The sequence below is a fragment of the Acinonyx jubatus genome, chromosome B1 (genome assembly GCF_027475565.1).
Source record: "Acinonyx jubatus isolate Ajub_Pintada_27869175 chromosome B1, VMU_Ajub_asm_v1.0, whole genome shotgun sequence".
Taxonomy (NCBI): Eukaryota; Metazoa; Chordata; class Mammalia; order Carnivora; family Felidae; genus Acinonyx; species Acinonyx jubatus.
In genome coordinates, this window is record NC_069382.1 from 167,243,436 (window position 1) to 167,257,685 (window position 14,250).

Here is a 14,250-nt window from a genome sequence, read left to right on the forward strand (position 1 = left end):
TGCCTGTAGGCGCCAGTCTTTTCTCTCTTGTCTCTGTAGTCCTTAGTAAACATCAGCACCCTTGCCTTTGTCTCCATCTGCTTTGACGGCTGTATGTAAGAAAGCTGAAATCCCTACATCTTCTGCAGACTAGAGCCTCCTTAGCCTCTTCGCTCTCTCATGCTTTCACTCTCATGGGACTTGCCTTCTTAAGAAGGACCACCAGGCCCTTGATACTTACATCCCAAGACCACCAACCCCATGCAGTCCTCCTTCACACTCCGTCATGCTGAGACCCAGTGGTTATCCTCTGCACTGCCCTCCTCTGCTTGCTCAGTGTTTTCTGGCACCAATTCCATGCCACCATCACTAACCTCCAACCAAACCTCTTGCTTCTCTCTCCCACTGAAATCCCAACTGTAGGCACAGGACAGTTGTTCAGAGCAAAAGCTAAGGAATCAGACTTCTGAATGTAAAGCTTTCTTATCTGTATAACCTCAGCCAAGTTATTGAATCCTCTGTGCCGCTCTTCGTTCCTCTGTAAAATGGGTATGATAATTGTTCTTACAGGCCACATGAAAGTTTGGTAAGAAGGGAAATCAGGCCCCAGGCACAGAAGGGTGACCTCTGTTTGATGAGAACTATGAATTTTTTTTCAGACTCATAAACAACTCAGGAAATGTTTAGTGAACAAAGAGCATGTCTCTCCAGTTGCAACCACCATTTAGAGCTGATCTAACTCAGACAAAAAGACGAGAGTTTGCTGAACAAAAGGAATCATTCACTGATGCCGTTCATGTATTTTTCAACTGGGGTCATTACACTATTACAAGACACCAACTGGGCTTCTGTTTGGAATAATATAAAGTTGAAAAACCCAACAATTTTTAAAAAGAGGGCTGTATGTTATGAAAGCCTGTCTCAGAAGAGCTGAATTGCTAGTTTTCTAAATCTGAAATTATAGGGATTTCTTCTTACGTTGTTAAGCGTTGCTACATGAGTGGAGGTTTGGAGTTAGAACTCCTGAATCACCAGCATCCACGAAACTCCCTCTGCTTCTACAGAGTGGCACAGCCTTACACATTCTTCTCTACTCTCCAAACACAGGTGCTTAAAACCTGTATGGATCCACTGTCTGGGAACCCACACTTTCCTGAGACCCTCCAAACGGAGTTTCCTGCCTTTTGGTCCTTGCCATCAACCAGCCCCACCCCTGGAACAGTGCAAGTCCCTCTTCTTGCCAGATGGGTCTCTGGATACAAGTCCCAGAAAACAAACCTGCTGATCTCAGTCTACAGCAGCCCAGTATGCTCCAGCTTGGATAAAACTTAGCCGTGCCCCCGCCCTGACCAAAGACAAGGGGAAAATCTTCCTCCATTGCTCCCAACCTTCAGTGCATTCAGCTTTGGGGCCATGCTTTTGTTTCTCATTGCTCTGTGGGTCCTGGACTTAGAAATCTGTTTGTATCTGGTTTCTCCAGCTGCTGACCCAGCTTTCCCTCAAAGCCTCTGACTGACACTCATGCTACTGGCTCTTTTGATGCAGTTCATTTCACCTTAGCAAACTCTGCTGGAGCTGCCAGCTGGAGTCCCACAAGGAAGCCAAGACTTGACCCTGGTCCTCAGACTCCTTCAAATACACCAGTGGGTCTAATCTTCCATGTGTAGAAGACTTAGACAATAACTCACTTATTTTGGCCGTTCAGTAACACTTGTCCAAGCCTCTGTGTTGGCCAGTTCACTCAGCGTCATTCTTGGCTGTCAGCAGTCCAAACCCTTTATAACTTAAAGAGGCCCCTGGCTATAATCTGTGCCTCTATCTTGGCTAACCATAATATTTCCTAGGCCCAAGCCCCATCCCTCCACCCCTAAACAACTTTAACATTCAGTAATGTGTTTGTGAAAGGCCAATGGATAGTGCCACTGCTCACATGACAGAATCCATCCTCTGACTCAACATCTTTATCTAGGTAAGAAGCAAGTTCTATGCGTGCAAATGTCTCCAGACCCAGAGCTTCAGCTTCAGATGAGCCTTCTCAGTCTAAAGTCTGGCAAGCAATGCTACTCCTTCACAGATTTATTCACGGGAATATAGTGGAGAGATGGACGCCTACAAGAGTTTTTGAAGCAAATGTTAGCTAAACAAAAATTGGTACCAAAGACCCACTTCAACAGAATTAAGACAGCATGATGCACATAAATTAGATCAGATTGTGGCGCGTCTGTAACATCAGGAGAAGGCTAAGCCCAGAATCATTGGAGAAGCAGGTGTTAGAACACAAGGGAAGTATTTGGAGTCTGCCTGGGTTTATCTCTGGGGAGATGCTAAACTAAGTATGGTTTATGTAAGAGATGAGCTCAGATTTAGATTTAATAAAGGGAAAAGAGGCAATGAGGGAAGTAAAGTATGAGAAGAGAGAAGAGGCTCCACAGGAAGGAAGGAATGGAAACAGCAATCAGAGCATGTTAATTTCTCTTTGAGGAAAAAAGGACAGTGGGGAGCAGGAAAAAAATGCTGGCATGAACTGTGTTAAAAAGTGCTGCCTAATAATCAACATTTGTATAGCAAATGTAATTTTTCAAAGCACCTCACCCACGTTATCTCATTGAAATTCATAAAAAGTTTATGAAGTAAGCAAGAGTTGTGACTTTTCATTACCATTTTAGAAAGAAAAGACTGAGACTCAAGAAAGTTAAATGATCTAAGGGGTACACTAAGACTTGCATTTCTAGCTCTCAGGCTCCAAAACCGGAAGTCTTTCAACTACATTGGTAGGTCCCAAACAATATTCTGGAAGTCGCCAAAATAAAGGTGCATTCTATGTAATTTCACATCCACAAAGTTCAAGATATAAGGCAAATAAATGCTATGGTGATAGAAATTAGAACAGTGTTTTTCTAGAGGTGGTTGAGATGGATTGGGAGGGGACAAGAGGGAATTTGCTGTCCTATATCTTCATCAGGGTTTAGGCTACATGCATGTACACAGTTCTCAACATCCATCAGGTTGTATATCTGGAGCTGTGCTTTTCCTGTATGTACATTTCACCTCAATGGAACAAAAATCAGTAACTGAATTATAGAGCCTATTAAGTTCAAGTTTGGAGACCTTAAAGTGTATGTTCATCCATCTCCAAGTGTTAAGTCTCTAGTTTATTTTGTGTCTAGAACCACTTCACAGAAAGCTCTTGAAACCATCCCCACAGCCGCGCTTTATGACAAAACCCAGGTTCAAACCATAAAAGTTAAACATGGCAGTTATTGTTCACATTTGAAATTTGCCAGTAGCATAATATATTCAAAATGCGTCAGGGGAGCAAGCCCAGTGATGAACATTAACTGCCATGCTTTAAGAAGTTGTAAGTAATTAGATGCATTGCTTCACATGGCACAAATTGCTTTTGCTTGGGGGATACAGGGGAGAAAAGCTGCTACTTTCACTACAAATGGGTCCACATCCTTCCAATTACCTGGGCCCAGATTCCTACATTACAAATATTGGTTGGAGCTGAGTAGCAGCTACCAGACACATCTTCTTTACATGATTAGAAATGCCACAGTCCCCATCACTTCCCCCCCTACCGTACGCTAAAACTTCCTCACCTACTTAGGTTTACTGCCTAGCCCAGTGATTTTTTAAAATCTCAGAATCAAACTATGAATAAAATGCAAAACAAAATACGAAGCTTTACAGATGAACTGAACAGTATTGATGATTCTTCTTGAGCAAAACCAATTGAACAATAGGCTATACTTACTCGCAGAGAAGGATTCCATTTTCTAACCCTGTCCGAAAATCTTTATCACCAAAACTTCTGCCGGTTACTTGCTGGAAAAAAAAGAGAGAGGGAGAGAGAGAGAGAGCATAAATTTTTCTTTTTTAATCAAGAATTTCAATGATTTTTTTTTTTTAATATTTAAGAGGCTTGAAATAACTGGTGGCATTCCAAGAATGGAGAAAATCTGTTAGGTCTGAATTTCTTTTCTATGTGTAGTTTGCTGAGATCAGCTAATCCTAAATGTAGACCATTATTTTGAAGCTTTTTCCTACCCAATTCCTTAAATTGTTTGTTCTTCCTGATAAGGGTGTTACTTTTAGGGTTTGGCCATGATAAGTCAAGGCCACAGCCTCAATCCACACACTTTCAAAAAAGCCTGCAGAAAGCACCACCTAAGGATAAAACATCTGTTTGTTAAAATATTATTGGGGGGGGGGGAGTAGTGGGGAAGATACAGACACCTATCCTCAAGAGACAAACATCAAGACAGGAATATTAAAGCCAATATCCATACTAACTTGGTGTGAAAGAGGAAAATAAAAGCTGGAAAGGAATGACTAACAACACAGGACTGATGACCATTCTTGATACCTCTGGCTCTCAGCAGCCCTTTGCCCTAGGCACCTAGGGCAATCATTTGTTCATTCAGTAAGTATATATTGACTATCTAGAATATGCCAGGTAAAAATGTATACTAAAAACCCTAAAGCAACCTTTAAAACAGCAAAATAAAAAGTTACACTTAATAAGCTTAAAAAGGAAATAAAACGGAATCATAATACTCTTAACAATGAAAAAAGACAGAAAAAGAGGAAAAGAGAATACAGAACATATGGAATAAAAAGTAAATAACAACACAATAAACTTAAACCTAACCATATCAATAAGTACATTAAATATAAATGGACTAAATATCCCCGATTAAAAGACAGACATTGTCATATTGGAAATAAAAAGTAAAACCGAACTATGTGGTGCCTAGGAGAAATGCACTTTAAAGATAAAGAGAGAAGTAGGTTAAAGATAGAAGAATAGAAAAAGATAATAACATGCTAATGCTAATTTTAAAAAGCTGGATATTAATATCAAAGAAAATTTTAGAAAAAATAATAATACCAAGGACAGAGAAAGTCATTTCATAATGACACAAGGTTTAGCTCATCAGGAAGACATAAAAATCCTAAACATTTTTACATTTAATAAAAACTTCAAAATACATAAACCAAAAAAAGTCTGTGAAGAGAAATAGACAAATTCACAACTAGAGCCAGAAGTATGTTATCTCTCTTTCATAACTGATAAGTAGACAAAAAATCAATAAGGATATAGAAGACTTGAACAACACTGTCAACCAAATTGACTTAATTGACATTTCAACAATACTTCACCCTACAGTAGCAGAATACATATTTTTTTTCCTAAGTTCACAGTGAACATGTATTGAGATAGACCAATTTCTGGGTCTGTAAACAAGTCTCCACAAACTTAAAAGAATTCAATTCATAAAAGAGCATGTCATCTGGCCACAGTGGAATTAAATTTGAAATTAGTAACAGAAATATCTTAGGAAAAAAATCCCCAAATAATTTTAAATTAAGTGACACAATGTTAAACCTATTGATCAAAGAAGAAATAAAAAGAAATTAGAATATATTTTGTAGTGGAAGAATGTGACAAAGACACTAAAGCAGTATTTTGGGGAAATGTATAGCACAAAACACCTATATCAGAAAAAAAAAATCTCAAATCAATAAATTCTGCTTCTACCTTAAGCAAATTAAGCCCAAATTAGGTAGGAAAAAAAAGGAAAAAAACTGTATCAGTTCAAATCAATCAAACAGAAAACCAAAAAGCAATACAGAAAAAAATCAATGAAATGAAAAGTTACTTACTTGAGACCAATAAAATTGAGAAAACTTTAGCCAGATTGATACATCTTTGGCTAATAAAATCGACAACCTCTGGTTTTTAGCCAAAAAAGAAAGACACAACTTACCAACAACAGGAATGACACAGATGATATCATTACATATTTTATAGACATTAAAAGAATAATGGGGGTGCCTGGGTGGTTTAGTCGGTTGGGCGTCCGACTTCGGCTCAAGTCATGATCTCACAGTTTGTGGGTTTGAGCACCGCACTGGGCTCTGTGCTGACAGCTTGGAGCCTGGAGCCTGTTTCGAATTGTGTGTCTCCTTCTCTTTCTTCCCCTCCCCCACCTGAGCTCTGTCTCTCTCTGTCTCTCAAAAATAAATAAATGTAAAAACAATTTTTTAATTAAAAAAATTAAGAGGGAACATTACAAATAAATTTATACTAATACATTCACCAACTTAGATGAACTAGAGAAATTTCTTGACACAATCAACCAAGTTCATTCAACAAAGAAATAGGTAACTTCCCCAGAAGGTTTACCTGGTAAATTACAACAACTATATAAAAAAAAAAATAATGCAATTCTACACAAGCTATTCCAAGCAACTGAAGAGGAAAGCATACTTCTCAATTCATTCTATGAGACCAGCATTACCTGATTCCAAAACCAGACAAGAATATTATTACAAAATAGACAGATACACACACACACACACACACATACACACACACACACACACACACACACACAATATGCCAACATGTTACCTCTTCATGGTGGAAAGCAGGTGTGATTTTTATTTTCTTCTTTAAATTTTCCCTATTTTCCTAAAGCGTTGTACAATTAATACACACTACTAATCATCAGAAAATCCAATGTTGTTTGATGTCTGTTTTTTTATTTTTTTAATATTTATTTATTTTTGAGAGAGAAACAGAGAGAGACAGAGCTCAAGCAGGGGAGGGGCAAAGAGACAGGGAGACACAGAATCCAAAGCAGGCTCCAGGCTCCAAGCTGTCAGTACAGAGTCCAGGGGGGGGCTCGAACCCACAAACTGCAGATCATAACCTGAGCTCAAGTCAGATACTTAACCCACTGAGCCACCCAGGTGCCCCTGTTGTTTGTATTTTAAAGAGCAGTCTAAGGAAACTAAGTGATCCCAACTTTTCCTTGTAAACCATAGTTCAAATTGTATTATTAAACATCCTCATTGCCAATCCCACTAGAAAGGCAAATCAAAAGTCAATAAAATGTATGCCTAAAGGAAAGAGGAAAGAAGGAAGGAAGGAAGGAAGGAAGGAAGGGAGGGAGGGAGGGAGGGAGGGAGGGAGAAAGGAAGGAAGGAAAGAAGGAAGAAGGAAGTCCTTTGTTAATATCTTCTCATTCTTATTTAAGGGATGGTGAGAAAATGTATAAAAAGTATTTTGTATTTACAGTTTGTAAATAAATAGGAAAGATGTCCTTTACAAAGCTAAGATTTTAAACACAGACTTTAAACAGTTTAGCATTTTCTTCCTGAATCCTAATTTATATTCTCAAAACACCACTAATATCTATAAAACTGACCCCTATTCACCAAGAAGTCATTAGAAAATTTTGAAAACATTTTCCCCCAGGTCTTTACATTTTTGTTAAAATTATTATGTTCTAGCACAAATGGTGCTAACTAACAATGAAACCCAAGAGAATTTACCTACATCTATTACAGAATCTCTGGCCAAGATAACCCAGCCCCTTTCCATTTATTGAGCCATAATGACGGGCAGGGCCTAGAGACAGAAATACAAATGAGACATGGTCACTGCATGCAGAAGGCTCACAGACTGCAGAGGAGAGCAGATATCTAAATTCATACCATAAATAGACAGTAACAGGACCATTAAGATTATAAGAAAATATTGGTGGTCCATGGACCACCTAAAGTGCCCATGTGCTATTTAAAATTATATTGTATATGACATGTAGTCAGTGAAATATTGCAAGTAGATATGTTTAACAGTCCCAAGTCAGCCTGCTAATCCACATCCTCCAAGATGTAGTCTGATTAAATTCAATTTCCTAGACTGCCAATTCTGGAGATGGGAACAAACGCCATGCATTTGGAGGAAGGTGATCATTTCTGCCTCTATTCTTTTGCTTCCTTCCTTGCTCCTGCGTCTACAGGTCCCAGCATAACCTTCTCACTGCTCTCCACTGACTTTAATGTCTCCCTTTCTTCCAGGGCCACGTTATTTAGTATAGAGGTGTCTAGATCTTTGTGGGGAGGGTCATCAGTGGAATAGACCCCAGAAATTCAACAAGGACCATGCCACTGAAGAGTTAGGTTCTTAGACTAGTAGCAGCAGCATCTTTACCTGGAATTAACATTAGAAATACAAACTATCAGTCCTCCCATTCTTATAAGACCTACTTAATCAGAACCGCATCCAAAAAAGATCCCCATGATTCACATGCAAAGTAAAATTTACAAAGCCCTGAACTAGTATACAAAAGTAAGCCAACAGTTCAGAATCAGAAAAGGAGGACCTTCAACTGGAATCAGGATTTTGAATGAACTGTCTCAACAACGCCTCTCAGCAACATCTTTATCATGGGTTTACAATGCCACACATTTATTTTAACTCTAAAGACTACTTACTATTCCCTTAATGACAGCATAAGCCATTGCTATAAAAAACAATATGGCTGCCAAGATTCAACCACCATTACCAACAATCTGTGAGCAAGGTAAGGGAACAATAACCACCCAAACTCTTCACTAACCTTCCCACCTGGATTCCAACTGACTAAGGACTCTCAATAACCTCTCAGACAAGGTGCTGGCCAAGCCATGAGCTCCTTATGATTTTCCAAGGACACAGAGCAGGATGGGAAGATCTAGTAAAGTTCTTAAAGAGAACCTGAAATGGGGACCTGGGACATGGAGTGGGTGGTGAGAGAATCCAGGTTCAGGAGCATCCCAGGACTAGCAGTGGAAGAGCAACTTGAAATGTCAAGAGCACTTTATCATTTCCCCTAAATCCTGCTCTCCCCTCGCTGCTGATCCTCACCCATCTGATCAATTAATCCTTGCAGCTTCATCCTTGCAGTTGTTCAGCTTAGCACAAGGGCTCAGCTGACCCTTACCTTTCATACCAATCACACCCACCAACAAATTCTGTGGATTTTCCCTTCAAAACTTATCGCGAATCCAACCACTTCTCACTGCTTCCATGCTACCACCTACTCCAAGCCACCATCATCTTATACCTGGCTTCAGTGCTTCTACCTTGCCTCCCTTCCATCCATTCTCAATAGAGCAGCCAGAGGAATCCCATAAAGTTGGATCATGTCACTACTCCACTTAAAACCCCTCAATACCTCCTCATCTCACACATAGTAAAAGCCAAAGTTCCTTCAGTTCCCTGAAGGCATTCACCAGAAAAACAAGCAAACAAGCAACAACAACAAAAAACTGATAGGAGCACATGGGCCAAACCCTAGACACCACCATGACATCAAGGGTGGCCATAATGAACATCTCCCCATTCAAAGAGATCCTCAGAAGCACTTATGGTGGCAGTTATATCCACATCTACATCCTGTGTGCGTTTCAGGAAAGCACAGATTTCTTTCTAGAAATAACAGAAAGAAAGAAATTCTAGAAATTTCTTTCTTTCAAGAAATAACAGATTTCTTTCCTGCTTTATGGTTCAGGGTTAATTCGCTTTCATTACTAAGCAAAAGATTTGCTATTTACAGCAATGGAGGGACATGCTATAAGTGTCAGATTAAAATACTCAATGAATGGATAACTTACCGGAACATTGATTGTTTTAAAGGAAAAGGAGCACTTTCATCTATCTTAGCAATTAAGCAAAAGCAGAAGCAAGAGGACATCACAATGTGTCATCACACTATTTTATGCACGTAATTATGTTTTTAATTTAATTTTTTTCCAATTATATTTAGTTCTTTTTTGAATTTTATTTTTTATTTTTTAAAATTTACATCCAAATTAGTTAGCATATAGTGCAACAATGATTTCAGGAGTAGATTCCTTAGTGCCCCTTACCCACTTAGCCCATCCCCCTCCCACAACCCCTCCAGTACCCTCTGTTTGTTCTCCATATTTATGAGTCTCTTCTGTTTTGTCCCCCTTCCTGTTTTTATATTATTTTTATTTCCCTTCCCTTATGTGCATCTGTTTTGTCTCTTAAGGTCCTCATCTGAGTGAAGTCATATGATTTTTGTCTTTCTCTGACTAATTTCACTTAACATCATACTCTCCAGTTCCATCCACGTAGTTGCAAATGGCAAGATTTCATTCTTTTTGATTGCCGAGTAATACTCCATTGTATATATATATATACCACATCTTCTTTATCCACTCATCCATCGATGGACATTTGGGCTCTTTCCATACTTTGGCTATTGTTTATAGTGCTGCTATAAACATGGGGGTGCATGTGTCCCTTCGAAACAGCACACCCGTATGTCGTGGATAAATGCATAGTAGTGCAATTGCTGGGTCATAGGGTAGTTACATTTTTAATTTCTTGAGGAACCTCCATACTGTTTTCCAGAGTGGCCACACCAGCTTGCATTGCCACCAACAATGCAAAAGAGATCCTCTTTCTCCACATCCTCGCCAACATGTGTTGTTGCCTGAGTTGCTAATGTGAGCCATTCTGACAGGTGTAAGGTGGTATCTCATTGTAGTTTTGATTTGTATTTCCCTGATGATGAGTGATGCTGAGCATTTTTTCATGTGTCAGTTGGCCTTCTGGATGTGTTTTTTGGAGAAGTGTCTACTCATGTCTTTTGCCCGTTTCTTCACTGGATTTATTTGTTTTTTGGGTGTTGAGTTTGAGAAGTTATTTATAGATTTCTGGATTCTAACCCTTTATCTGATATGTCATTTGCAAATATCTTCTCCCATTCTGTCGGTTGCCTTTTAGTTTTGCTGATTGTTTCCTTCACTATATGCATGTAATTATTAAGTAAGCTCATCTGTATTTGATTTCCCTCTCATTGATCTAAAAGGTAATTATGTTTCTGAGTCTGTTCATGTCAATGGCACTACTCTAAACCATTCAAATAACTGAAATATGGAGGATTTAAAAAAAACAGTCTAATAAAAATCCACAGAACTTTATGGTGATATTTTTATGATGTGTTTATAATGTAACACGTTATATATCAAAATGCTACACTTTGCTAATGACTTTGTTACCACTGTTATTAATTGCCATGAATAGCCAAAGATTGCCAAGAATCAGTCTCCCAGCCTGATCATTACCATTTATACAAACTGTATTTCAGAAATGTTTTCATAATCTTCAGGGTTTTTTTTAAATGCAATCTGGTGGGTAAACTGAAGTCCACCAGTAAACTGTAAGCCTGAAGAGGATTTTAATATTCTTTAATGTTTTTTATTTATTTTTCAGAAAGAGAAAGCACGAGCAGGGGAGAGGCAGAGAGACAGGGGACAGATCCAAAGTGGGCTCTGTGCTGAGAGCAGCAAGCCAATGCGGGGCTCGAACTCACAAACCATGAGATCATGACCTAAGCCGAAGTCTGATGCTCAACCGACTGAGCCACCTAGGTGTCCCAATGAAGAAGATTTTAAATAAATGTTGGAAACCCTATTATAATGATCTTAAGAGGAGATTCTATTGGCTGACAAATAATGGTCCCTGGATTCAAGCAATTGAAGAAAATACAGAATTTAATATAGATTGACTTAACTTTTGAAAACCATGGATATTTTCTCTAAATTGCTGTACAAAAACAGGTACATTTGATATTACATTATTATTTTGTTTATTGTCCAGCTCCACCCAGTCAGGTGAGAATGGGAAATTTTCTTTGTTCTCTTCACGTTTGCATACTCTGTGCCTAGAAAAGTACTTGGCTCACAATAGGTACTCAATAAATATTTGTTGAAATAATAATAATAAAAGGTATGCTTTCAGAAGGTAGTGATTTCCTACTATAAACAGTAAATGAAAAATAATACCTCTTTAAAATTCACCAAAGAAGATTATCTGTGGCTTATTATGCTCCCTTGTCTTCTGATCATATTTGACTTCTTTAATAAAAAAGGACATTTCTGCATATTTTCACACTTAAATTGCAAAATAGAACAGTACAGAACTGCTCTTATTTTTCACATTTACTGAGAAACAAATCCGCTGCTATTTCCATCTCCTTTGTGGGGTTGCTAGAAAAATCAAACCAAGTTTCTATGGGAACTCTTCATAAACAATCATAAGTCATATTCCTCTGAACCAGAATTAGCAGCCAACCAATCAATCATCTACTGAATACCTATTTCATCCCAGGCAAAGTAATAGGTGTGTGTGTGAAACCAAAATAACAAGCTCTGTACCCTACCCAGTAAGAGTCCACAATCCAAGGGGAAAGATCGAACAGTATAGTAGGTGTTGGAAAAGAAATATGGACACAGCTCTGCAAGACCAGAGAGGAAGCAATTAACACGAATTGCACAACTAAAGGAATAGTTGAAGGATAACAGTTCACCTTCACATACTAACTACCGTATCACATCCCTCTCTGTTCTAGATGCTCGCCAAATATTATTTTATGTAATCCTCATAACAACCCAGTAAGGTGGATCCTAGGACTATTACCATTTTAAAGTCAAGGAAACCTAGACACAGAGAGGTTAAGTAAGTTGCCCAAGGACACAAATCTACTAAATAGGAGAGCCAGGATCAAACCCTGGTAGTGTGACTGCAGAGTTCATGTTCCTAAGCACAATTCTGTGCAGTATCTGAGCAAAGGAATGAACTCTCTCTGCCTAAGACAGTCAAAGAGAACCTTTGAGGAGCTGACATTTGAGTTGGTCCTGAAGGATAAGAGGGATTCTCCAAAGTATGAAGATGAAGTGGGACACTCCAGGCAGACACAAAGACTTGTACGGGTTTCTTTGAGCAAAGAGGAAAAGTTCTAAGGGCTGACCACAGGAGGGAGGCAGGTGGGGAGGGGCGGGGTGGCAGAACATAACGTGCCAGAGTGAGCATGGCCCAGACAGTAAAGGATCTACGTGTTACAATTATGGGTTGTACTCGATCCTGAAACAAAAGAAGATGAAGTCAAGGGTGCGGTTCTTTGGCAGTCATTCTCCCCATTTCCCACTAATTCTCCATTCCCAAAGAGACAGTCCCAAAATGACACTTTGCTTGTTGCTCTCAATTACTTCCTTGCAGATTCTACCACCCCCATTTAATATAGAATGGCTTTGCTTTTGGAATCACAGTGCGATGGAAACCATCTGGCCAGACCTCCTTTAGGACCACTGCTTCCAGCCTCCCACACATCACTTTATATACAGTACCTACACCTACCTTTTCATCCTTTCCTCAAAAGGAAGAAATCTGCCTTCTCTTTCCTCTATCAAGGCTCTGGATGCCATCCCTCCCCTTCCCCAGGTGCTTACCTTACCCCTTGGTCCACAGCATTCTTTACCTCCCTGCTGGTTGAATGAGTTCCCTCTTCTCCTAAGAACGCTAATTCAATCTAGCCCCATCAACTCTCCTGTTTTTCACAGTCCAAACTCCCTGTACGAGTATCCAGTACCCATTGCCCTTATCATCATAGCTCAGGTGCCTACAAGCTGCCCACGTTTAATTCACCGAAAATTCTTAGAGGGTTGAGTTGAGACTCACGAGTCTGACCCTGAGCTCCACAAGCACAAGCTAAATCATAAGTAGATTAATGAACTTCTTTTAATCCTCAGCTCTCCTACTTATGAAATGATACTTATACCTACTCCAAAGGTTTTCAGGAAGAGTAAGTGAATTAGTGTATGTCAAACCCTTCCCACAGTACCTGACCCACAGCAAGAGCTTGGTCAATCTCATTGTTAGTATTGGCAACAATACTAGAATTAGATCGCATTATTGACTTCTCTTTTTCCAATACTCTTTACAGGTCTTTCCTCCCTGATCTTAATTGATGCCATGGTTTGCTGGTTCTCCTCTTAAATTCTAGTATTACCATACTGTCTGATCCACTGAGACATTTGCTCTGCTGATGTGCATCAAGGCCCCAGCACCATGACAGTCAACCACTCACCCCTGTTTGGATCACTTGCATGTTCTAGGCTTTTCCACAACCAGACACTCCTGCTTTTCTTTCTACCTCAGTAGAAAGTAAGCATTTCAGTAAATACCCCTTCACTGTGGCCTTACATACATGTACCTCATTCATCTCCTACCTGTACAACATGGTTCTTTTTCTCCTTTCTTCACGCTGCCTTTTTCTCTCTCTCTAGCCACACATTCCCTTCCCTGGGTAGCCCCATGCCTTTAAATACGTCACACACAATAACTCATAAACTGTTATGAGTTTAAATATCCCCCCTTTAAATATCTTGCATATCCTAACTCACACACTTTCCTAGGTGGTACTGACCCTTCCCCCTTGAAGTCAAAATGAAATCATCCAATTTCTTACTTGACTTCTCCACTTGGGTACCTAATGAACAAGATCAAAAGAAAATGTGTGATGTGTGTCCCCTGGTCCAACCTGTTCTACTCCTGGTCTCTTCCATATCAAGGGAAGGCACCACCATCTCCCATCCCTAAGAACACAGAGATGCATTTAAACC

At 39.4% G+C, this 14,250-nt stretch overlaps 1 protein-coding gene across 8 annotated transcripts in view; it reads right to left on the reverse strand.

Annotated features, from left to right (window-relative positions):
* LIMCH1 (LIM and calponin homology domains 1) overlaps positions 1 to 14,250 on the reverse strand; it is a 326,534-nt gene that overhangs the window by 196,424 nt on the left and 115,860 nt on the right. For all 8 annotated transcript variants that reach the window (XM_027055932.2, XM_027056037.2, XM_027056003.2 and 5 more), the window contains exon 2: positions 3,737 to 3,807. In XM_027055932.2, coding sequence (XP_026911733.1) covers positions 3,737 to 3,807 — 71 coding nt within the window. The remainder of the gene's footprint in view (positions 1 to 3,736; positions 3,808 to 14,250) is intronic.